Genomic DNA, 24550 nt, shown 5'->3' with positions numbered 1-24550 from the left:
ATTAACAACTGAGGTAAATGAGTGGCTGGAATACTTTATTTATCTCAGTCAAGTATGTAAGCTCTTCTTCTGAACCTAAACCCAGGCAATCACTAATCATTAGTGAGCAGGCCATGATGAAGATCTACACAGCTTAGATTCAGTATTTCTCCCTCCCCCTCATGGGGTAACTCCCTGGAAGGCACTAGTTGCCCCAAACCATGATCCCTCTGACATCTTACCAGTGTTTTGTCATCTTTGGAATGGTCTGCTCAGGGAGGTAATGGAGTCACTGTCCCTGGAGATGTTTTAATGAAACACCGGACATGGGATTTAGAGCTGTGGTCTAGTTGACATGGTGTTCAGTCATAGATTGGACTCGATGATCTCAGAGATCTTTTCCAACCTAATTTTTCCAACCTAACTGGAAACCTAAGATATGCGATCTTCCAAATTTCTAGCCTGGCAGACAACCAGAGCACTGCTTCCCTCCCAGACCCTTCTGGCCTCTCCTGCCGAGAGGCGCTGTCTCCGGGCAGCACTGTGGGCAGCACTGTGGGGCATGACTGCGGGGCTTTTCTGAGCGGGGTGTGGGGATGGACATCGCTGTGTCCCTTCGTCTCTGGGCTCCCAGAATGACAGTCCGGCAGCGCGGCTGCCGCCCTCCCGCCGCGGGAGCCAGCCAGGCCGGGGCACCCCGGGCCCCGCCATGTCAGTCCGGCCCGCGGGCGGTGCCCATGAGCGGCGGCCGCCCCGCGCATGCGGCCGGGCCTGCCTACAACTCCCGGCTGCCTTCGCACAGCGGGGGCGGGATTTTCTTTTTTTTTTTCTTGGTCTGTTTTTTTTTTTAATCTTTTTTTTCCCCTCCCCTCGGAGGGGGAAGGATGGGTGGGGAAAGCGAGCGTTCACGAAAGCGAGGCGAGGAGGAATCCCACAATACCAGGCGGGTTGCGAGCCCGGCGCTGCCGCTGTCTCTTTAATGCAAGAGGAAGCGATGCGGAGGGGTGGAAAATGGCAGAGTTGCAGATGTTGCTAGAGGAGGAAATCCCTTCTGGCAAGCGGGCTCTACTCGAGAGCTACCAGAACCTCACTCGAGTCGCCGACTACTGCGAAAACAACTACATCCAGGTGAGGGGCGGCGGGGCAGCGCACCGGGGGCCGGCGGCGGCGCTCGGCGGGGCCGGGCTCTCCGGTGCGGGCGGCGGGGCCGGAGCCGCCCGAGGGGCAGCGGCGCCTGGCTGCCCTCGCCGCGGCTCCCGCCCCGCAGCCGGTCCCTTGGGTTTGCCTTTTCTTTCAACTTTCCCAGCTGAACGGCCAGGCTTCCCTTCCCCCCCCCGCTCCAGAGGGGAAGGGAGGGGGTTATTATGTCAGTCCGGCTCTGAGGGTGTGTCTTCTTTTTTTTTTTTTTTTCCTTTTTTTTTTTCCTTCCCCCCCCGTATTTATCATGAGTCACATCCCGGAGACCTCCTAGGGCAGGGGTGGGGGTGTGTGAGGCGCGAGGGCCCCCGAGCCTCTCGGTGCGGCCAGCTCCGACCCGGTATCCGGGGTTTCCCCAGGGCTTCCCGGCGGCGGGGCTCTCTCCGGGGGCCGCGGAGGGGCCCCGGGGCGGCGGTCGGTGGCGGTGGCCGGGGCGGATGCGCCGCACGTGGGGCGCGGGTGCCGGCGGCCCCGCACCGCGCTCCGCCGGGGCTGCCGCCGCAGCGGCGCGGGGAGCGGAAGGGGCCCCGCACACGGAGCCCGGGGATCCGCGCCGGGTCCTCCTCGGCGTGCGGGTCCCGGCGGGGCCGAGGGAGCCGCGGTGCTGCGGGTCCGCAGCGCTGCCTGAGCACCGTGCGGGGGCAGGAGGCTGCCCGTGGGCTGGCACCGCCGTGCGAGCGTGAGGCGGTGTTTCAAAATGGCAATCGGTGCCTCTCGCCGCCTGCCCGGCTCTTAACACCCTGCAACAGTGATTGCAGACCGGGTCTCTCGTGCTGGAAGAGGCTCCATTGGTTGTAGCGTCTCTCCACTGGTCGGTGGGGGGGTTTTTTCCCCCCCTCCTATAGATTGCCAGTGCTTCTTGACCTTGTTTTGAGTCTGTGTTTGTGAAGCTACTTTAAGCACAATTTACTATTATTATTTTTTCAGGATTTACATCACGTGACTCTAAGTCTGCGTAGTCATACAGATCTGGATGCAGAACTATCCAGACATGCTGAAAGTCAGCCTTTTTTTCTGTGAAAAATTTGAAGGTGAAAGGCAAATAAACCTTATTTACTAGACAGGTCGTAGAGTGAACTTGTTTAATCTAATACTAGATCACCTGTGATAAGTATTTAATGCAGGTTACTAACGTCTTTGGTATCCATCATTGCTGGTAAGCTATCTTACTGTTTTTAGTACTGGAGCAGCAAACATGGAAACATCTTTAATAATACAAAGTGATTTTTTTTAATGAGATATTTGAATTAAAACTGCTCTAACAAGCCATATTTTCAAGGTGTTTTTTTTTTTTGGTGGTATATGAGGTAGTATGAGTTAATGTCTATTTATGCTTCTGAGTTGTTTGCTCCACCCAGAGAAAGCTGCTGATATAAATGCTTCTAAGAGGCGAGGTTCATTTGGTTTTACTCATGGGAAATATGACAAATACATGAGTATGGTAATTGCAGCACAAGTTTTGACGTGTCTCCTGCTCCTGACTTTTCCCTATGTCAGAAAGGTGCAGAGAATCTTGAGTTACATCATATTATTCAGAGTCATAAAACTTGTCTTTTCTTACTTCCATCAAACAAACCAAATAAACACAACACTTGAGCAAATTCCCATCCGGTCATTTGGGGTGGCTTTTCCTTTTTTCTTTTTTTTTTTTTTTTTAATTTGGTAGCTCATTTTCACCTCAAGTATCAAGGTCAGCTGGATGTGGGATTGGTGGGGTCTGTTTTATCTTTGTACAGCTGTGTTTATCCCTTTTGAAAGGAAGCTGGAATTCTAAAATTCCTAATGCAGTCTTCTTGTACGGTAGCTTTGGAAAACATATTACCTTGCTTGTATCTTACATGTTTTGTACATTTGCTCAGTAAAAATGGTAACGGTATTGATAAAACTATGTATTTTTTTAAATGTTTGATGGAGGTGTTTTTTTTAATCAGCACTTGATGCAAAGCCATCTGCTGTCCAGTTGGACTACTGAACAGATTATACTGCCAGTGCATGTGGTGGGGCTGCTGCCGGATTAGGCAGTATGACACAGGGCACTGGGTTATGAGATTTGAGTGTATAAGTATTGTGGTGTGGGAAGAGAAAAAAGGAAAGGAAGAGGCTTAACAAATATACAATACAAAATCTATGTGTTTAGTGTAATTGAGCATTTTATAAAAAAGACAGGCCAGAATAGAGAACCTGGTCATGAAATGAATGTTAAAATACTTCACAAGTAGCTACATATTGAAGCTTACGGTTACTTATCTGTAACTTAGAGCTCGCTCAGTTCAGCCCCTTTGAATATGAAGGGATTTCTTTTTTTCTGTGGAAAAAGTGAAGTGCTCTATAGTGGTAAAAATTACCATGTGCTGTTACTCCCTCTGAGTTGTGCCACTGGAGTGGAACAGGTTTGTCAGACTATTCTGAGTGCTGGCACTAACAATTTATAGTGATTGTAATGGGAGACAGAATGATATTCTCAGTGTTATGGTTTATATTCTGTGGTGACTTAAGCAGGAAATTAATTTCCCACCACTAATATTGCTGTATTCAAGCTATATATATATTTATTTTTTTTTAAAAAATACAGGAATTTTGCTTTGTCTCTTAAGCTGAGAATAATTCTGATAAAATTTCAGTCATGCTGATTTTTTGAGGAAAACTTCAGTTTCTTTAGGGATTCCTCATGGAGGGTGGGAAAAAAAAAAGAGAGAGAAAGAAATGGGGAAAAGCTCACCTCGCTGGAACTTGGCTCCCTGATGGTGAATGTAGTTGTGTGGAGAGTAAGTATCCTTTCACTGAAGCATTTACAAAAGGTGACAGCATTCAGGAATCTAAAGTTGAAAATTACTGTTCTTAGAAAAGCAGGAAGCAGGTTTTTGCTAAGGCATATTGTGACTATATCAGAATGCTGGCTGGTAACACAACTGTTACCAGCCAGCCCTCTAGATCATGTATATTTTGGTTATCTTGAAAGTTTATTTGTTAGGAAGAGAAAAGAATTCAGGATAAGCAGAGCAAATAAGCTTCTAAGGAAGACCTGCAGTGCAAGAAGGAAAGTACAGTATGGTGACAGTCTTGAGGGGGATGGGAGAAAAAGTGAGAAAGAAAAAAGTAAAGATAACCAAATGTAGAAGTAGTAACTGAAGAAACATTATGGTGTTTTGGTGGTGATTTTGGCTTTGAATAGAAGGAAAAGGGCATTATAAGTACATTAGTGTATTTAATCTCTGATGATATTTGAAATCTGGTGATGTTTCTGGTTGTAAGCTTCAGTAACAAGCAGGTAGAAAATTAGATCCCTGTTTTAGGTCAGAGGCTTAAACTCTGAACAGTTTGAAGAGCAGGTTTTGAACCTTAAATCTTTAAGGCATATTTTTGCCTTCTGGAGAAATTTTCCTTCTGTATAGATGTATTAATTTTTAAAAACTATTTTCAAAATGTAAGCTCCCATAGCTGATGTCTTCCCCAGATCCTTTTGCCTGCAGGTGTATTTTGGGACTAAGCCTTCTGGTGTGCTTGTAACCAAAAGGCTATCTGAAAATCTGTAGCATAAAGCTGAAGATGCTAGTGAGGAGTTTTATCAGTATCCTAGACAGTATGAACTTGAGCAGTACTACTTAATACAGAAATAACAAGGAGTTAAAGCATTTGCAGTTCTAGTTATGATTCATCAGCTGAAAAGTACTAACTTCCTGACTAGAGATTCTTTAGTCATTTTTCTGGCTGTATTGAGTTGTTTTGGTGTTTTAAGGAACTTATTTACAATAACTAGCTTATGAAGCATTAGAATGACACAGGAAATCAGCTTCTTCAGTGTTACTGCACTGATGGCTTCCTTTTGAACAACTTCAGTTGACTGGTGTATCCCAGAGAGGCCTCTCTGTGCTATAAAGCACTGTTTGCAGCTCTTCTCCTGTCTAAATCAAGTGTTCCTCATAACCCTGTTTATGCATATGCAGATATACATAGTTTTTGTCAGTCTCAAGTTTCTAGACCACTTGTGAAGATCCCGTTGTAATTTTTGTTTCTAAGCTCAAATATAATTTTAATATGACTGTGAGAATCTCTAAACAAATAGCTTGCACTCCTTGTGTAAATTGTCATCCTGATAGTCTCAAGTGGGTAGATTTAGCAGCTTTAGAAAAATAAATTCAGTGACATTTTAAGGAACTAAGTGCTGTGTTGCCTAAATGTGTGTTTTTCTGTCATGTTACTTCCTTCTGTAGCTTCTGACTGGTGTGTGGAAACTGAACAGTGAAATAACAAGTTATTCTGGGTAAAACAGACAAAAGCACAGACAGATTTCAGTTTAACTGCTATTCCAAAAAAATTAAAGTATCTTTTCAGTTTATATAAAAGTAAATGTGTGGCATTGAGCAGAAGTGTTGCATGCAAAAAGTTTCATAAATATTTGTGTTATCTTCCAAGATGCATAGAGGAACTATTTTTGCTTCATACCTTGGATGTTCTACACTTCTATACAATAGACACTTCCTTTCCAACACTAACAAACCTTTTTTTGGTGGCTTTTCTTTAAACATTGGTAGGTGGTCAGACACTCGATTTCATTGCCTGGCACATGGAAAGTGGCTTAACTTAGTTCAGTACAAAGAAGTTCACTCAGAATGTCTAATTCAGGAAATGAGCTGCTCTAAAAGGATAAACTTCTTAATTTGTCACTAATACAAATCCTTTATATACTGTAAGAACTTGCATGCTTTTATGCTCATAGTTAATGAGTTTGTATTGAGAGTAAATGTAGTGGTATTTTTTCTTCTGCAAATTTGATTGCTTATTTTGGAACATTTAACAAAAAAAGCAAATTAAGTTCGTTTTCTATAACACCAAATATAGCTCAAAAATAAGAGAGCAATGAGATAAAAATGTATAATCTAGTATGCTTTGTAGGTTTCTTTTAATATTCTGAATATAATAATATTCTTTTTCAAAAGGTGTTATATTATACTTTGAAATAATGTTCTTTAAAGGTAGTTTAAGCAAACATTTGCCAGCAGTATAAAAGACAGGAGCAATTCTGTGTGTGGTTTTGGACTTCTTTTTAGAATAATAGTATAGGTACAGGTTGGAGGGTTAGGCTTGTAGTTCTTCTTTGCCTTGTATAGGTCTTTTGTGCCTATGCAAGTATCTTTGTGTTTTGCAAAATAAAGCTTTAGCTTATCAGCAGCAATAAGACTGTAGCCCAACTTCACTGAATCAGCAAGTGATTACACTGAATTTAAAGAAAACTAATCCTTTGGTGTTGTATGTCTGGTTTGTGTCCAGAAGAGGTAGATTATATGAGATTAGCTTTTCCAAATTTGAAATGTTTCCATAAATTTTGGTATATTTGGTTTAAGAAGCCAGCAAGATGTTGGCTGCTATTCCTTCTCCATTTTTCATAAGTGCTGCCTTAATCAGGTGCAGTAAAGTGGATTGGGATAAGATTTTACAGGTATGTATTTTTTCTTCCACAAGGGAAGTGCTCTCCACTCCCTTCTGTTTGTGCATTGTTGGAAGGAAGAAGCTTGCAGGATGTCTGTGGTCAGTGTGAGTGAGATCCTTGCTCCCTGTGCTGCTCTTGCTGTGCACAGTCCTGTGGAATTGTTGGAAGGAAGAAAGAAATATGATTAAATGGGGCAACAATCTAATACTTCCTTCTGGTTCTCTGGGAGGTTACAGTAAGTAGCTCTCCTGGTGAAGAGAAAATAGATGAGGCTTGGGAAGGTCTCATAAAAGTGGAGAATGAAGGCAGTTGTAGTGAAGAGTACAGGAGCACGCTGAGTACGAGTAGGAAGTGTTGTACCTTTGAGGGCAAAGTTCCTGCTAGTATCTAATCTAAGTTTAACAGAAAAAAAAGCCTGAACTCTTAAAACAAAAGAACTACTACAACTTCCCAATATCTTTGTTTAGCATTTTGAACTGTCTTCATATTTCAAAAGCATAAGTGGAGGCATGGAATTTCTAACTGCCTCATGGAAGGTCATATAGGGACATATTGTCAGATTTGGGAACAGAACCTGATAGTGTGGACTTCCAGTGCTGCTCCCCCTGCCACCGCACCCCTTTCCAAACTGCCTCTGTTGCACTGCAACACAGCAAAAAGTGGGTGAAACACAGAGACAGTAAGCACAGAGGCAGTGTAATGACTCTTTTTGGAAAATATGCACCTGAAAGCATCATTGAGCATCAACTCATTAGCAGCAATTACTTTTTAAGAATTTTATGTATTGACTCTCATAAGAACCTTGAGATTCTTGTTTTTTGCGAACCTTGGGAGTTACATAAGGCTCACAGTACTGTTTGTCTGTGTGTTGGTGGGTCTTGGCAGAAGCACGAGAAGATGCCGCTCTATTTCTCATTAGTGAAAGCAGTCTGTGTTTGACATTTCTGGTGACCGAAATCTCGCTTAGCTACAGAATGTTGGAGTGGCAGCTGTGTGGACCAAGTGTCAGTCCTGGCATAGCAAGACAGCCTTGAGGGATAAAGGGGTATCTTGCTCTCTCTGCCTGTGTTCAGTCCTTATTAAGTGACTTGGCGTCTAAAGGAGTGCAGTGTGGTTTTTATTGTTAAATGGTAAGAAATTACTTGTGGGACACCACTTACTCAGTGTCCAGGCTTGTTCATAACTACCTGAGCATTCTTGCTCTTGTTAGCATCTGTGTTCCCTAGAGTTGTCTTCCTTTGCTGTTATTCCTTCCACTTCAATCCCAAAGCTGAGCACAGGTGATAGAGATGGGTGACCTTGGTTAGAAGGATCCTCACCTCTCTCTACCCCCACGTAAAGGGAAGTAACTGCTGAATTTTAAGTGGTAGTGTGCCTCAGTCTGGTTCCTCCCTTTTCCTGACCTTGCTGGTGAGGCAGCAGCCACAGAGACTCGATGTCTCCTGTGGGTTTCGGAAATAGCCTTTTGCAGCTTAGAACTTGCAGAGAGCCCATGAAAGCCAAGACCAAGGTGCTGTGGAGAGTAGGTCACAGTGTGCTCCCGAACACAGCTCCGAGCAGAATGGTCCTGCAGGTGCCTTTCCTCCTGCACCCCCAGCCTGTCAGTGTGTCCTGACTGTGCTGGAGGGGCTCAGTCAAGTGTTTCATCAGCTTAGTGTCAGGTATTGAAATAGAAGATGCAGCATTTCTAACTCTTTTAAGTGGGCTCTTGAAAGCATTTATTAGGCAGCAGATGAAAACAGAACTCTAAGCTCTTCCTCCTGATTTTAGAGGGAATGCGTTATTTTCCTTTGGCTAATTAATAACAGTGTAGATGCCACCTTTTCTTGAGACTGCAAATAGTGTTGCTCATTACTTATTCAGGCCCTTAATGGTGTTAACATGAGCCATGCATGCTTGCTTAGAAGAATATATATTTGCTACTATGATGCTGATAGTTCAGAAGAAAAGGAGGGGTGAGGAATCCTGTATGAGACTTTCAACTTAGAGTGAAACATAAGTATAGCATTTTCTGGTACAACTTGTAAAATTCAGCAGTTTGTATTAAAGTGAGTTGGAATTGGTAGGTAACCTGCTGGCTGAGCTAAAGAAGCAGGTTAGTTTAACTCTGAAAAAGACTGACTACTTACAAAGGGACTTTATTTTTAATAATATTCTTGTCAAAGGTTCCGGATCAAATATGTTTAGTAAGTGCTGGGGTTTGGCAAACTGAAAAAGTATCTGAAAATCAAAACATCCCTTAGTTTGAGCCTCCCCTATGATAAAGTCTCTTCATAACCTCCACAGATGGTTTGCCATGCTGTATCTTCTGACATTGTGGAATATTCTAAAAGAGCAGTAACGGTTGTCTCCTCTGCAATGAGATTGCATCTTTCTTGTGTTTCTTATGCTAAGATAGCAGATATATTTCTGATAGTGTCATCCCTCCCTCTCTAAGCCCAAAATAATTCTGTATACTCTTTATACAGCAAAAGTTAAAGTGCAAGCACGCTGCTCCATGTGCAAGGAAGCTTTGGTACGTGGTAGTGATGTACAGTTAAATAATTCATGGGGAAGAGACTGCATCACTGTCCTAACTTTATTGTAGCCTCAAAGAGAAATAGGAATAAAATGTGGTACTGTTTCCACTTTTGTGAAGAAAGCAGGAAGGCCTCTCAGAACTCGCACGGAGGAGTCTTAGTAAAACAAATGTTGGTTTGACATCCTTAGAGTTGAATGTGGTGTTCTTACTGGGTGGTCTTAAAGTTATAAATAGTTCCAAGGAGCAAAAGTTTGTTTACCACTTGAAGCATAACAATTCTTGGAAAAGAATTGAAGTGTAGACTCTGCTGGCTACCTTCGCACCAGTGTTTCACATGATAATACTTTTTATAAGCTATGCCTTATCAGGCAAGAGTGGGGGTTTTTGTTGGCTTTTTTGTTGTTTTGGTTTTTTTTTAGTTTGTTTCATGGATATTCTTTTACTAGATGTATATTTTCACTTTCATTTTCTGATCTTCTTGTTGTACTTTGGGGTCAGCAAATCTGCTAAGCAGTATTTGTCTTGCAGTAATCATTGTCAGCTGTGCATTTTATTTGACTTTGTTTTAGCAGGTATGCTACAAGTTAATATTTGAGCTGTGATCCTCATGCAATAGTTCTGCATTTTCTGGAGCCTGTGATAAGAACATATATGCATAAAACAAATGGGCAAGAGAAGAACAAGGTATTCAGGCAGGTGCATCAGATTACTGCATGAACATCTAAATAGCTGCAGAATGCCATGCCATGGCTTGTCTTTTCACGTACCTAGTAATGTTAGTTGTTCTTATGTCACTAAATATTACTAATGATGTTTCTCTCTTTCCATGTTCTTCTCCTAGGTTGTGATGTTAATATTAATTTGCTGATGTCTCTACCCCTGCTCAAGTCTTCTATTTACTTACTGCAGATTGCTTGTTAGACCTTTTGTCTCAGTCTCATGATGTTGACTTTGTCTCACTCCAGATCTGATCTAAAAACCTATTCTCCCTTGCCTATTTTTTAAATTAATCTCTTTCTGATATTTAATTACACATTTTACTGCCTTGCATCTTATATTATGCAGCTGTTTTTCATGATGCCTTTCCTACAAACAGTTTCTACTAGCATGGGTTTGCTAGTAGTTTGAAACCTTCAGCTACTGAAGGCATTTATACACATCTTGTTTTAAAATTATCTTTGTTGGCACAGAGTTGAGATTAAATCCTTATCTCTGCAATAGTCCCTTAACTACCTGAGGAAGCCACGATGAGCAGACTACAGAGGATACGAAATGCAGCTGGGAAGACAGTGGAACGGGAGTGACATGATTCTCCCTATTACTAAAATTCTTAGGAGGCCTCTCATATTTATATGCAGCCTGGCCTTTCCTATATTAGAAACCTGTCTTCTTCAGGAAACTGCTCCTTTTTGTTACTCTTTTGAGACTGAGGAGTAAAATGAGCATAATAAAACTTCTCTGCTTGGAGGGCTTTGGTTCTCTTGAGAGTGAAGGAAAGTGAATGTGTCAGGAGGAATGGCATTCTCTTAACATGCGTGTGTCCACAAAGCAGAGCTGGAACGGATCCTTAAAGGGTTTTATAAAATATGGTTATAACCTCCAGGATTTCCACTGAGAAGCCTCATGGCAGGTGGCTTGGATGGTGCTTCAGTCAAGGTCCAGAGAGTATCAGACTAACAAGTCTATGGTGGATCAACACACTTAGGTTGGCAAGATCTTCGAGACCTGGTTGGAGATTGTTCAGCTTTTGATTTGCTGTCTGACTCGCAGGATTTCTAAATCTCTGGGAGGAGCTATTGTTTCTGTGATGCAAACTCCTGGCTTTAGCCGCATTAGATAAAATATGTGTCTGGTTTGGAAGTGCTTGGCTCTACAAGGGCTCTCTTCAAATACCGTGGGTGTGTTTCCTGCTGCAGCACACCATATGTTCTCCCAGCACTGAAATGATGTGGTTGCTGCAGTAGTCCTGGAATTTGTCTTAAATGGCAACAGATTTTTAATCTAATTTCTAAGGTGTCTTTAACTTTGAACGTTAGAGAAATTGTTGTTCCCATAGATGTATTTGAAGTCTGGGCTCATACAGTGCAGTTTACTTTGTCAGAAATTTTGTATCTCTTCAGTAGTGGCTGTCATTTCTAAATGTGTATTTCATTCCTCTTTATCAGTTTGTCCTTTAATGAGTGGAGAATGATAATAGCCAGTGGAAAGCTTTCTAGCACACATTCCCTCTTTGAAAACCTACTGTATGTTAACACAAACTGTAAAATCAGCTCTTCTCAGTACTCTGCAGTGAATGAATATTGACTGTTCAGAGACTGAGGGAGGTATTTTTGTCATTATGAGAGAAGCTTGTTTACTGGGGATAGAAGCCAACTAGGCAGGGATATGGTACCTGTTGATTTCTGTCTCTGCTAGAAAGAGAAGTTGCTGGTTTTGGTCCTGAATGTCATATGTGTGGAGTATTTAAATATGTTCCTTGGGCATGGAAGGAACTTTAAGACTAGATAATCTGTGTTGAATAACTTCCTGCCTTGCTGATAGAAAATGGGAGTGGTTTGAAGGATATCTGAAAAGCAATTTGAGGCTCTTGAGAAACTCCCAAGTTTCTGGTGGGAATAAGAGCACAGGAAGAATGGGGAAGAGTGTGTGTAACCTTCCTTCATTGTGTTCAGCTGCTCTCTCTTGCTAACTGTGGTAGTGAGAAGGACAATGTGAAAAGCAAATACTATTTGTTTCCTGCCTACAGCAGAGAAATAGCTTTACTTTTTTCCCAGATTGCTGTAAGGGCTTTCTGCAGCAGCAGTGGGAGTGGGGGAGTATGAACTGGAACAGGTACTTTTACTGGCTGCAAAACATCCCACGAGGCCTGGGGGAATGAATGTGGGGAATACTGTGAGTCATACTTGTCAGTCTCATAAAGCAGGAGGCTTTTTAAAATTGGCCTTGAAGGGGAAGAGGTGTTTAATGGAGCAGTTGTGCAGGAGTTATGCAAACAGAGAACATAAATAATGAGCAAACACACTCATTTAAGCTTTTTGCCTCCTCAGAAAATGACTAAATGCAAACAACCATTGTGAAAGTTAAGAAAAATGCATCATCATTTAACTATAATGTGTGCAAAAATGTGGCCATCCATGATGATAAGAAAATTCTCCTTTTGTGAATAGCAAAATTAATTTATGTAGTTGTTGAACAAAAAACATGCTTGTTGTCAGTCTGTTTGGTTTTTTGTGCTTTCCAGTTTCCTTTGAAAAACAACAGGCAGGAAGCTGAAAAGCAGTTCCCTAACCCAAGAGCGGGTGGGGAGGGGAGGTGGTGAAAAGATCAGTCTTCAGTTTTGCTTTGGACATATCTTCTCTCTTTAGGCTGGTTCAGTATAAAAAAGTTTTTTCTTCTCTGTACCCTTATTCATGCAGGATTTAATTTACATGTAAGTACTGTGTATTCTTTGGTGAAGCCAAGAGCATGTTTTTAGAATATAGCTGTATTTTTTTTTTTTTTTTTTTTTCTCCTTACTGACACAGCCACTTCTTGCTGTTTTAAATTAGTCTTGAACAGAACTTATGAAATGTAATTGTTCCAGTCCTGGACTCGCTTGCATCATAGTGAGAATCTTATCTCTGATAGTAAGCTTTACCATCAGACTTAATGGGCATAAAATTTTCTTGGACTACCACTTCTGCCTCTTGCGGTGTAGAGAGGCCATCCCAAGCTTTGAAGCAGTTGGAAATGACAGATCCGCCATCCCACATGCTGCTGCACTGCTGTACGTGTCCTTCCGTGGCCTCCCCTGTGTTTCAGCCCAGCTTCCTCCTGGGTGTACAGGTGCAGAGGTAGTGGCAGTGTGGGTATGGGTGGATACACGGCTGCGGTCATGTGTTCCTGTTGTGAGAGGACTGTTTCTCTGAGCACAGCCCCTCTGCAGCTGTAATAAGGCCACTCAAGCTGATTACAGATGAGATAGCAACGTGTCCTGATGGCCCTATGGCAAGTGCTGAAATATAATAGTTCAGGTTTTGTTTTTCTGCTGGAGTGGGGAGACAGGGAGTGATGTGGATGTGACTGTTCTCATGCACCTGGTTGCGTGGAAGTTCAGCTCTGCTGTCATCTGTATGTCTGCACCTTCTGCATATGCCTACACCTGCCCTCTGCATTGTACATGAAGGGGAAGCAGTCTTTAAAATTGTGTGAAGGTGCATCTTAAAAACACCAGTGCAACTTCAGCACTGATTAGAAAACTTTGCTGTAACTGTGTCTGCAAGAGGCATTGCAGCTGTATTTATAGGGAAAGTTATTCACTTGAGCTGCTGCTGTATTAGCTAACAGCACAACAATTGTCTCACCAAGGACTTTAGAAAAGCCAAACAAAGAATTCCCTCACTCCTGAACTTGATGCTGTATTTCCTATAAAATAATTTGTTTGCTTCCTTCTGTTGCTTTCTGTAAGTTGGGTTTTGCCTATTGCTGGATGTGGAGATTACTGTATTTATTTGTTATCTGTTCTTTTGTTCACTTTTTGGTGAGGAAAGAAATATTGACTCACCATTCCTACTCCCTCTCCTTCTTCATTCTCCTGAGCTATCTCTTTTGCTCTGTTGTGTGTAGTTTTTAGAGGAGATAAAAATCTACTTGTTGCAATTGAAATAACCCAGTATGTAAGAGAGCTTCTGCATGTAAGGTTTTGCAATGTTGTTGCTAACCGTAGGATAAAATTTCAACTTAATAAAAATAATTATGCAGACAGAAGCTGGATGTAGTGTGCTTATAGCCACTATCAAAGAAAAACTGTACAGTCAGGTCCAGGAGCACATCAAAGTCTGAGCAGAATTTGCTGTTTATGTGATCAGCTAGAAACAGAAACTAGGTTAATTTTTTCAAATTACGTGCAAGTTCTTATAAAAACAATCATTCCTTGTATTGCAGTCCATTATTTTATTACCATGAGATCACTGTATAGCCTGTGTGCTGTGTGAGAACATGCCTTGTGCTGGGAAACAATCTACTACAAAATTCTGGGACTCTACTGATTTCTGGTCTAAGTACACTGCTGAGTACAGTGAGATACGTGATGATTGTCTGCTGGACTGAATATATCCATCTTCAAGAAACTAAATAATCAGCAGTGTAGTGATACAAAGCACGAGGAGAGAATTTGATCCTATAATGGCCATTGTTTTCTTCGTTTTAAAAATACTGTGATGTTTCAGAACTGCCTGAACTGTAAAATCTGGGCAGCAGCTGTGTGTCTAAATTGACTCTTAAACATGAGAGCTCTTCCTGAATTAGGATCACGTGCAAGACAGAAATTTGCTGATTGTCTGAAGGCCAGTGTAATTCTTGGCTCTGTGTTTTTTTGCCTTGAGATTCTCCCTGGAGCTGGACAGGCCTGTTAATGACTTTCAGTGCTCCCTTTTCCCACTTCCTTCACTGCTTTGTTGTCTTGCAGTATCTCTGATGTCTCCATGGGGAGGAACCTGTTGCAGTGCAGAGTGTAGCTTTGAGCCTGCTTGTTTGTGGACCAATCCTTCAGTGGATGCTGACATTCAATGTGTTTATTTTGCATACAGATGTTGAAGTTACCTTGTTGTATGGGTTCAGAGCACTATTGATATAAAATAGAATACCAGGTTGGAAGGGGACCTTAAGAATCATCTGGTTCAACTTTTCTTGGGCAAAAGAAAGCATAATCTAGACAAGATGCCCCAGCACCCTGTCCAGTTGAAAACTGGTGTTGGGGATTCCTCTGCTTCCCTGACAAGATTATTCCAGTGACTGACTGGTTGTTCTCATTGTGAAAACTTTTCCTATTGTGTCTAATAGGAATCTCCCCAGAAGTAACTTGTAAAAAGGGAGATTCCATCTTTTCCTAACCACCCTTTGAATACTGGAATGTATTTTGACTGGAATTTTGATAATAATCTTTGATACCAGGTCATGCTGAGATGAAATTTGATCCTTTATGCTAAATCTTGTGTTAACCTTGCTTGTTCAATGCTATCTGGTATGATTCCAGGCCTGCATAAAAGGTAGGGAGGACTAGAGAATGAGAATCTGGGAAAATAAAAAGTAGTCTTTGAAGCTGACCTATGAAGTCATCAAATTTTAGCCTGATGCTTGTCTTCAGATGAAGATTTGTTGTATTCTGGGTTTAGACCCTTAGTGTGATTTGTCAAAACAGAAAAAAGACTTAATGTCAGCAGTCACCAGTCCTAGGGAGTAAACTGAAGAGGTAAACAAAATCCATAGGAGGAAATGTGAACATAAACTTTTTCACACAGAGTGAGCTGGGAAGCTTTGACCCAAAGCAGGTTACTCTGTGGTGTCTGGATTCAAAGGCTTGCATGACATCAAAGTCTGTCAATTTCTGATTTTTCTCTTTGTTTGGAGAAACTCAAGTTTGGTTCTATGTTGCTGCCACTATATCACAGAGAGGATATTGAAGTAACTAATAAATAGTAAAGTGTTTCCTTCTTATTCTCACAAAAAAAAGAGTGAAAAATAAGTCTCTGACTTATCAAGGTGCATGTCTTGCTAGATGATCTAATATTTGTGGGTGGGTGCTGTCACTTAAAATAAACAGCCATTTTAATTTCAAGCCCTATTAAAAAAACAAAAAATCAATATTTGAGAGACATTCTATTTGTTTCTCTAGGCACTGTAAGTTCTCTAATTCACTGTTACCTGCTGTCTGGTGTGCCAAAATAATCATACACTCCAAAGCCATGGGTAGCTTTCTTAGTGTTGAAGGAAGAAGACTGCTATGGAAGTGCCAAGGATTTCTTTTTCTGTCTGACAGCCCAAGAGTGGCATTAGAATCACAGAATTATTTAGATTGGAGAAGGCCTTTGAGGTGGTTAAGTGCAGTCATTAACCCAGCACTGCCAAGTGCAGTCATTAACCCAGCACTGCCAAGGCCACTAGTAAACCACATCCTAGGTGTCACATCCACATGTCATCAAAATACCTCTAGGAATGATGAATCCAACACTCTGGAGCTCTGGTTGATATCTGTGATGTCAGAGGCTGCTTTATGTCAGCTCTGAAGAAAATGGTGTTTGATGTCACAATGTAAATCAGACACTGCAAGAAAGTTCAAGGTGTAGTTTTGAAGCAACTGTATGTGCTACTATTGGGCCGTGCTTTACAGGAACAGAATATGTGGTTTCTGTATTGAAGCTTATATTGTCTAAGTCATGTAAAACACAGAATGTAGGATTTGGACCAAATTTCTTACCCTTGCTGTGTGTGCAGCCTTGAAGCCTTACTAAATGAATGTACAAGGGTTGTGTGAAAATGACACATGGGCATGTGTGCTTCTGTCACTTGAGTTCAGTGTGGCATGCCATTATGGTTGTATAGACAGACTGTGACAACTGACAGTGACAGTGTATTGTGCCAACATATTTACTAAGACATCTCTTTGATTTGATTTGGCAGAAGAACTGAAAATTACATTTTCAACAGTATTTTTATATATTATATATAAATAATATATGTATATGGAGTTTTTTTAATAAGGGGAGTGGCTTAGTCCAGAGCCAGCATGAACCTTGTTTGTTGCATTGGGCAGAAAATGCTACTAACAGAGCAGCTGGCATGTACCTTCCCAGGCTCCATCTGTTAGAGTCTGCATTGCTTTATAAATCACATTCCTACTGGAGAGATTTGTTTCTTGCTACAATGTTTGCTGCCTGGATTAAAATAGAATTCCTCAATTGTTTTTTTAAAAAAATTATTTATTGTTTAAGTGTGTATGTATATATATATATATATATGTATGTTTCTTAAACTTTCTATTGGAATTAACTTCTCCCCTTGATAAAGAAGCTTTTCTCCCTCTACCTTTCTCAAAAAAGAGGATGATTAAAAAATTCAGACTCTTGTATTTACAGTTAATCAACAGAGTGAAAAGCAACTTTCAAGTAAAAGAAAATTGGCAAAGACACAGTGAGATTGACTAAATTTGGTCTCCGCATAGAAATGCTAATTTGCTATCAAGGCTATTCAGGACTGGTCAGGGGAATATTATTGATGGAAATGAAGGATTTGCTTGCTGATTGTCTCGTGCATACAGGATTTGGGGGAAGGGCTTGTCTGAAACAGAGTTTGCAAATTACAGGCAGTGCTGCTTACACTGCTGCATGTGTTTGTTAAACAGTAATTTGGTGTGTGTCTTGACCCTTGAGATAAAGAAGCTGACTAGTCAATGTTGTGTGTCAAGATAATGTTTCTAAAAGACTGAAATCTTGTTTGTGGACTGCGGTATGGTTGTGGTGGTGATCATCTCATCTTCTGATGCCTTGAATGAATGCCAGCTTTATTGTGCAAGATCTTTACCTGAGAAGAGATTTCAAGTTCTTCTAGTTTCTCTGCATTTTGTATAGCTGATTTACTGCATCTTATCTGGAGAAACTCAACAGACATGATATTATTTCATACCAGTGGATTTTTTTGTTTTAGATGCTGGAAGGAAATTCCCTTGAGTTGAAGGTTAGATGCTAGCTTTGCTGTGTTTATTGAGGATTTCTGCCTTAGTAGATGCAAAGAATTACTGTTTACTGAATGAAGTGGAAAGAATTTTAATCATGCTGGTTTTAGTTTTGGGGTTTGCATAGTGAAAGGTATCTTGGGGTTTAGAACTGCTCTTAATGGTTAGGCATACTTCTGTACTGTACTTGGCTTTCAGATTCCTCCATGTTTCTGGAACAGTTAGTTATTTAAATAATCAAGAGCTCTGATATTTCTATTTGATGCTACCTCTCACTCTGTGAAGAGAGAAGCACGCTGAATAGTCTTGTTCTATTTCTTGTTTTCACTGTCAGTGAAGGATTGACTGCCAGCCCCCTGGAGAGGCCTTGGACCAGGAGGTGGACACGTTCAGTGACTGCAATATGTTGCTATTAGTAGCTTGCAAGCTATGGGGTGATTAAAGTCTTGAGCTTTTACTTGCACACACACAAATTCAGGAATGGTAGAAAAGTACAACCAAATGACATGTTTTGATAAGAATCACTTCAGTAAAACCCTTGAACATTTTTGTATTGCACATACTTTAGCACTGATCTTTGTGATGCGGAATTTTAGTTGAGATGTGCCAGTGGTCTGGAGTGTGTGTGGCTTTTTGCCTTTAGTTCCCCTTTCAGTATGGAGGCTGGGTTGGTCCTGTCATTTCACCAGTCTGTACTTAGACTAAGTCCCTTCCTGTTCTTTGTCCCCACATAAATGCTTGCTTTTTAAATTTCCCACAGTTGTTTTTACTGATGATAATAATGATATGAATGGCAGAGCAACTGGTTCAAGTAACAAGAATATGGATAGCGATCTGCTTATGTTGAAGAAAAACAGTAGATGAAGTGTACTGGTGACCCTCTATAGCCTTGTCTGTGGTGCTGTGGGAGGGTGTCTCTTGTCCTAGTACACTGGACAAGAGTTGAGTTTGAACTTTTGAGTTAACTCTTCTGATGGCTTACTTCGCTTTCCAGTGGGGGAATTGGAGTGCTGATCAGTGAGGAACAATCCAACTTGTAGGCAGGTAAATTCCAGGCCAGATAAAACTGTGGGTACTGGAATGTACTCAGCACATCATCCATCCCCTTGAAGTAAATGTGTTAGGTGTTGCCTAGCCTAATGTATTGCAGAGAGAATTTCTTCAATGGAATTGCTGTATGGCACAGGTACTGTAAACCTGTTGCAGGAGACGATTGACACATCTGATTGATACTCCTATTTTTACCTGCGTGGCATATGTAATGTAAGCAGCCCTGTTTGTAAATTTTGAAACTTTAGTTTCCCGTGCCACTTTGGAATGTTGTATATCCATTGAGGCTATGCCTGTGGTGATAGAAACCCTGACTGCTCCCTGCTGAGTACCTGCTACTAATAACCACAGTCTGTGTAGATCTACTTGGATGGCTCCCAGGTAGGTAGTTGGCTCTAGAAAGTTCTTCAGACTATAGAAACTTGTGGCACTTGCTGCTGTGACTTGCCAGTGTGTCTCTCTTCTTTAATTTATAACTGATACTCTGATGTAATAACCATCAGTAGCAGCCAAAAAGTCTACCTTGGTGCAGTGTGTTTACAAAGCAGTCTGACAAGCTCTATGAAAAACAGATAAGGGAAAACCTGAATCTGTGGGGTACCTACCTATTTCAGTATATAGCTCCTCAGTTATTTACAGTGATCTAGGGACATGATATTCAACATAAATTGCATTTACCTCCTGAGCCAAAAGTCTAATCTAGTGTGTATGGCATATTTAAACCTTCTAAAAACACATTACTAAAGCTTGGATGTGGAAGACTTGGTCTAAGAACATATGCGTGAATAGTTTAGAGATGTCTGAGCCTTTTGCAATTAGCAGTCAGAAGTAACAAACTCAAATAAAGCTTTTATTTATTAAAAACCTTATCAGATCAGTGAAGCAACAACTTCAGACTCCTATATCTGGAGTTCCACATAATGTTACAAGCCCTTGCTTTAGGGAGGTTTGCTCCTGTTTTCTGAGTAAGGAAACCACTTTTCAGAAATTCCACTTTGGAGTGTCCCCAGTTAATTCTCAGGCAGGTTTAAGTACTGATATCTAGAAGTCTCCAAGCCACTCCCAGAATGTACATCTTCACCATTCTGTAAAAGTATTTCCTATTGATTTGAAAAATAAGGTGCTGTAGGTTGTATTTAATATAAGGCCATATGATAAAAATTTTGACTTGGTGGTTTGATATGGATTTCTGAGCTAAAATGGCAAGACGTTAGTGAAGAAAACAGGACCTGGAAACTTCAACTGTAGTGCTTGCGTTATCAGGAAGCATGCAATCTGTAAATATCAAAGATTGATACATGATGGGATGAACAAAATAGAATACTAATGGATGTATTGATGACTTTGCATAGTTGCATTCTGTGAATGCATTCTGTGATGCACAATAGAGATTGCTGAATTCCTGTGGCAACTGATTGTAGTAATCCTAATTTTATCTTTAATCAGCCAATGATAGGTGGAATTCTTTTTCAAAAAGTCCAGAACATAAAACTGAACAGTTTTCTTTTGTTTACTTTTGAAGCAAATGCAAATGTACTGCAGTGTTGCATTTTAAAGATGCATGAGCGCAGCAAAGGCAAATATAGCTGAGTGTAAAGCTGTTTCTGTAGCTTGGTTGCTGAGAGTGATCAAGCCCAGCAACAGAACTCCAAGCATCTGAGCAGCTATCGAGCACTCAATATTTAAGAGCTCTGTTTAATGTTCTGATTATTGGGCTGCTTTAGGACAGTTCTCTGTTAGTAGCTTGTCCTGGATAAGTTTTTCTGTGCTTGAATTTGCACATATTCCAACAGCTTGAAGATGAAAAATGTGGAGCAGCCCATACCACGTACTAAGGAGGCATTTTGGTTTGTTTTTGCTAGGCCAGCCAGCCTTGGTGTGATCGGATAAGCTACTTTCTGACCTTTGTCAAGTGGAACCAGTTCTCTTGGGAACTTTATCTTGCAGGGAGTTTCAAGCACAGTGAATGGAACTGAAGTTGAAAGAGGGAGAAGAGAAGTTGGGCAGCAGGTACTGAGGGTATGGACTGGTGTGCTTGCAGTAGGATGTTTGACTTCTGAAGATGATTTACAGTGTGAGCTGATGAGATCTGTGGAGGGAGCCTGTACATGCAGTTTTGTGCTCTGTGAACTGGCACATGGTGGGAATTAGCTGAGAGAGATGGGAGGGCAGATGGCTTGAACAATGCACACACAATATTGTGGGGATGTGCCTGTGTGGGTGGCAGTTTGGAGAGGGGAAGAAAATGTGACTTGTAAAGATCGGCTTGTAAAGACAGGTTCCTCATCATTTGACTATGACATGTCACTGAACTGAAGACTTGATTTTATTGTGTCAATTACTTGGGTGCAGAACTAGTTTTGACTTTACAATAGTATTTATGTAAACTTTTCAAGGACACTTTGTAATACAAGTCGCATTTGACAAAAATACATGGTATGCAGTGTGGAGAGCCATGCAATTTTAACTGTCTCTTCACGTACCCCATTAAATTATATGAGGGGTTTTCGTATTTTTTTTTTTTTTTTTAATCTATTGAATCTAGTTATGTGAAAGCAATTTCAAACAGCAATTTTGTTATAGTCACACTTTGTTAAAGGTTAATTGTTAAAGGTGAAGTGGGGATACAGGTTGGAGCTTACAGGAGGGAAACTTGAAAAGCTATGATGTTCTGTAAAGAATATCCACTTTGCTATTGAAGGAGATCAAATTTTTGTTTATATCAAGGACAACTGGAGAAAAATCAATTTCTTTGAAGCTTTTAATACTAGATTGCAAAGTAATTCTGAACCATTAGGAAAGAAGTCAGATGACAGTCTTTGTACTGTGTTGTCTTTTAATTGAATAGTTAACTGGTGCTTATGTTTTACATTGAATGTAAACATGTGTGCTGTCTTCTAGTCTGCTTTCAGTTTTTGCTTAAAAAGAGATGTGAAAGTAACAGTTGAAGAACACTGAAACTCTCGGCTCCCTCCTGTTTCTGTCACACAGTTCTTGGCTTCTCCCTCTACCCTCCCGCCTTTGCTGTCTGTGAAGCTTTTAGCTTATATCTTGTGGATGCCAGCAGTTCTCATTAAAATAATGCAAAAGACTATATGTCTAGTTAGTTCTAATCTAAACTGTTAATCTGCAAACTGAAATTGCCTGAATTATCTGCAAGGCTTGAAAATGTTCCTAATCGAGTTCTTACAGGACATGAAATACATTCCACATCTCAGCTATGTTCATTTAATCCTGCTGCCAAAGTAGTAATTTGAGCAAATAACTAAAACGTTTAGTGCTTAGGCAAATGAGAGCAAGACATTTAATCAACGAATCATTGCAGAAGAAAAGAAACTTGTTATACCCTGAAGTTTTCCCATTTGACAGCACACAGTAATGGAGTGCTGCAACTTTGTTACCTCTTAGTGTTTAGCCGAACAGTATTTAATTGAAACTTTGTAATAAGAAAACTGCTTGAGTAAAGGCTGGTGTTGTTCTGTTGTCATCCCAATACAGGAGGATTTTATTCATAAATCATCCAGTCAGCTAAAAACACTGTTCTAAAACATTCTTCCTACACCAGTCAGCTTAATTCTAATGTGCAAGTGTCAGTTCTTACTCAAAATCTACACATATATTTTATCTGTTTACGCAAATAATTCTGTCTGTTCTATCTAGAAATGTAAGCAATGTTTTACTATGTTTTTGTTATGTCTGGAGCTAAGTTAATTTTGTAAAAGGTAGCACTACTGAACTTCAGACTAGGCTTTTGGGCTTTTTACTAGCTAACACAGTATCTTAAGGCACTTAGGATATATTTCTACTTAAAACTAAAACTTAGGCTCTTACTTCATGTTTGTGGCTTAATATATTTTAGTTTCTCTAAAAGCTCTAATTTAATCTCTACATTTTTTCTCTCTCTGAGGGACTCAGGCTTCTATTTCATGCATTCCAACAGTAGCTTTGTTTGCATTTGGAAATACTAAAAAATGGAATTTTATGTAGTCTGTCCTTAGTATGTACAATAGTTGTTCTGCCTTTTGGCAGCATTGAACATTGAACCATTCTTGCTGCTTCACATTTTAGAAGGCATCTGTATATGAATTCCATTTGAAGGATGGCATTAACCAAGTGTCAAGTGTCACTACTAAGTGTCAAACATTTCTAGGAATGTTAATCACGAATATGAACAAAATTCCTGGGTTGGGGGAACTCATGGGTGTTTAAAAAGTATATTAGCAAAATGTGGCATAGCATAACATGTTGCAGTAGTTAGGTCATGATGCAACTTTTATAATGTATATGAACAGCTTGCCTTCTGGTTTTCTTCTTAAAAATAAGAGACAGGATTTAAAAATGAATGAATAAGGAAAGTGGAAACATAGGGCTCAGTTGAATGCTAATGGAATGTCTTTGTTTTCTTGCTTTGTACTTAACATTGTAACTCTTGCATATAATGTGTATGGAGTGTTATTCAAAGAAAACAACAATTAAAATAGTCTAATTGGAAGGGGCTATTAATATGGACCTTTTCTGTTGGTTGCTGAGGCCTACTCTTTGTTCCACAAATACATAAAATTGGGATGAAATTATACTAGAAAAGGAAATTTTGGATAGTTCCTGTTTGCAGGTTGGGTAAGAGATGAAGTACATGGCCTCCACTGCCAGCTCCTAAGGTGTGAAACAGGGAGTACTTCAAAAGGGGTTCTGTCTGTGTGTTGTCATGGTAGTGGTGGTGTTGGCATCCCATCCTGCCAGAGAGGAGGGACTTGGGCCACACAACTCAAGTGATGTAAACAGTTCCTGATCTTGGACAGTAACCTGCCCTCTGACTAGGGAGCCATGCCTCAGGACAGATTGAGGACTTTACCTTAGCAAGGTGTGATTTCAGTGTATTTTCACCCTTCAGGGGAAAGCATATGCTCCTTTCTGATACCTCAAAATATGGGTGCCTTCTCAGTCAATGATCTTTCTCAGCTGTCAAGGAAAGTTTAAGCTTTTGTGTGAGGAGGGATAATTTCACAAATACTGCTGTATGCAGGAGGCCTCTGTGCATGCTATCCTGATGCTCTGCTCTTTGTTCTGCTGGTCTTTGGGAGTAGTAGCCAGCATAGCTGGAGGATGGGCTTTTTAGATGGCATATGGAATAGGGGGATACCCAACTGTGGGAGAATATTTTTCTCTCTTAATTAGCCTGGGCTGCATGACCTCATAAGAAATGGCAAAAGGAACATTTCAGTGGTCATTGGGATTTGGAGACTTTTTGAGAAGTGAGAGATTATTAGGTAGACTAATAGGTAGGCTTTAGAAACTTGACTCCAACAAATCAAACAACAGTAGTGTTGTTTTTCCTAGGGAATGAATTGTTTCTTGGGGTCTAAATTTATTATCGCTAAATATTTTTCAGATACTTACTTGTCTGTATGATTGAGGGTTTTTTTTTTAAATCTCATGCAGATCAAGCACTTTGGCTGCTCAGTCAGACCTTCTTGACTACAAATTCTTCCAAATATAGGTTGTATTTTTTGTTCCTGTCCTTTTTCCCCATCCTCTTCCTGGCCTAAAGCAGATATCTTGTTGTTTTTCTTTACAGGCTCCAGATAAAAGGAAAGCATTAGAAGAGACCAAAGCCTACACAACTCAGTCTCTAGCCAGTGTTGCTTATCAGATCAATGCACTGGCCAACAATGTGTTACAACTGCTGGACATCCAAGCATCCCAGCTACGGAGGATGGAGTCCTCTATCAACCATATCTCCCAGGTAATATCTTTTCTCTTTTAATAGAGGACTGACAGTGTTGGTGGAGGCATTATCATGTCTCTTATTATTGAGTTGGATAGTTTATGTTGACTTCTTTATTGTGACAGAAAATGGTAAGGTTTTTTTCTTTCTAATATTTATGAA

General features: G+C 40.6%; 1 protein-coding gene across 15 annotated transcripts in view; it reads left to right on the top strand.

Moving 5' to 3' along the window:
* Positions 1-512: 512 nt before the first annotated feature.
* ABI1 (abl interactor 1) overlaps positions 513-24550 on the top strand; it is a 77933-nt gene continuing 53895 nt past the window's right edge. For 11 of the 15 annotated variants that reach the window (XM_086861542.1, XM_086861515.1, XM_086861548.1 and 8 more), the window contains exons 1-2: positions 722-1107; positions 24239-24406. In XM_086861542.1, the coding sequence (XP_086717668.1) occupies positions 739-1107; positions 24239-24406 (537 nt within the window). In that variant the 5' untranslated portion in view covers positions 722-738. Of the gene's footprint in view, positions 1108-24238; positions 24407-24550 lie in introns of all 15 variants that reach the window. The other 4 variants (XM_086861567.1, XM_086861580.1, XM_086861573.1 and 1 more) reach the window with 4 other exon arrangements.

Source organism: Cyanistes caeruleus, chromosome 1 (genome assembly GCF_971803275.1).
Source record: "Cyanistes caeruleus chromosome 1, bCyaCae1.hap1.1, whole genome shotgun sequence".
Taxonomy (NCBI): Eukaryota; Metazoa; Chordata; class Aves; order Passeriformes; family Paridae; genus Cyanistes; species Cyanistes caeruleus.
The sequence above is the reverse complement of the archived record's forward strand: the minus strand, read 5'-3'. Positions and strand labels throughout refer to the sequence as shown.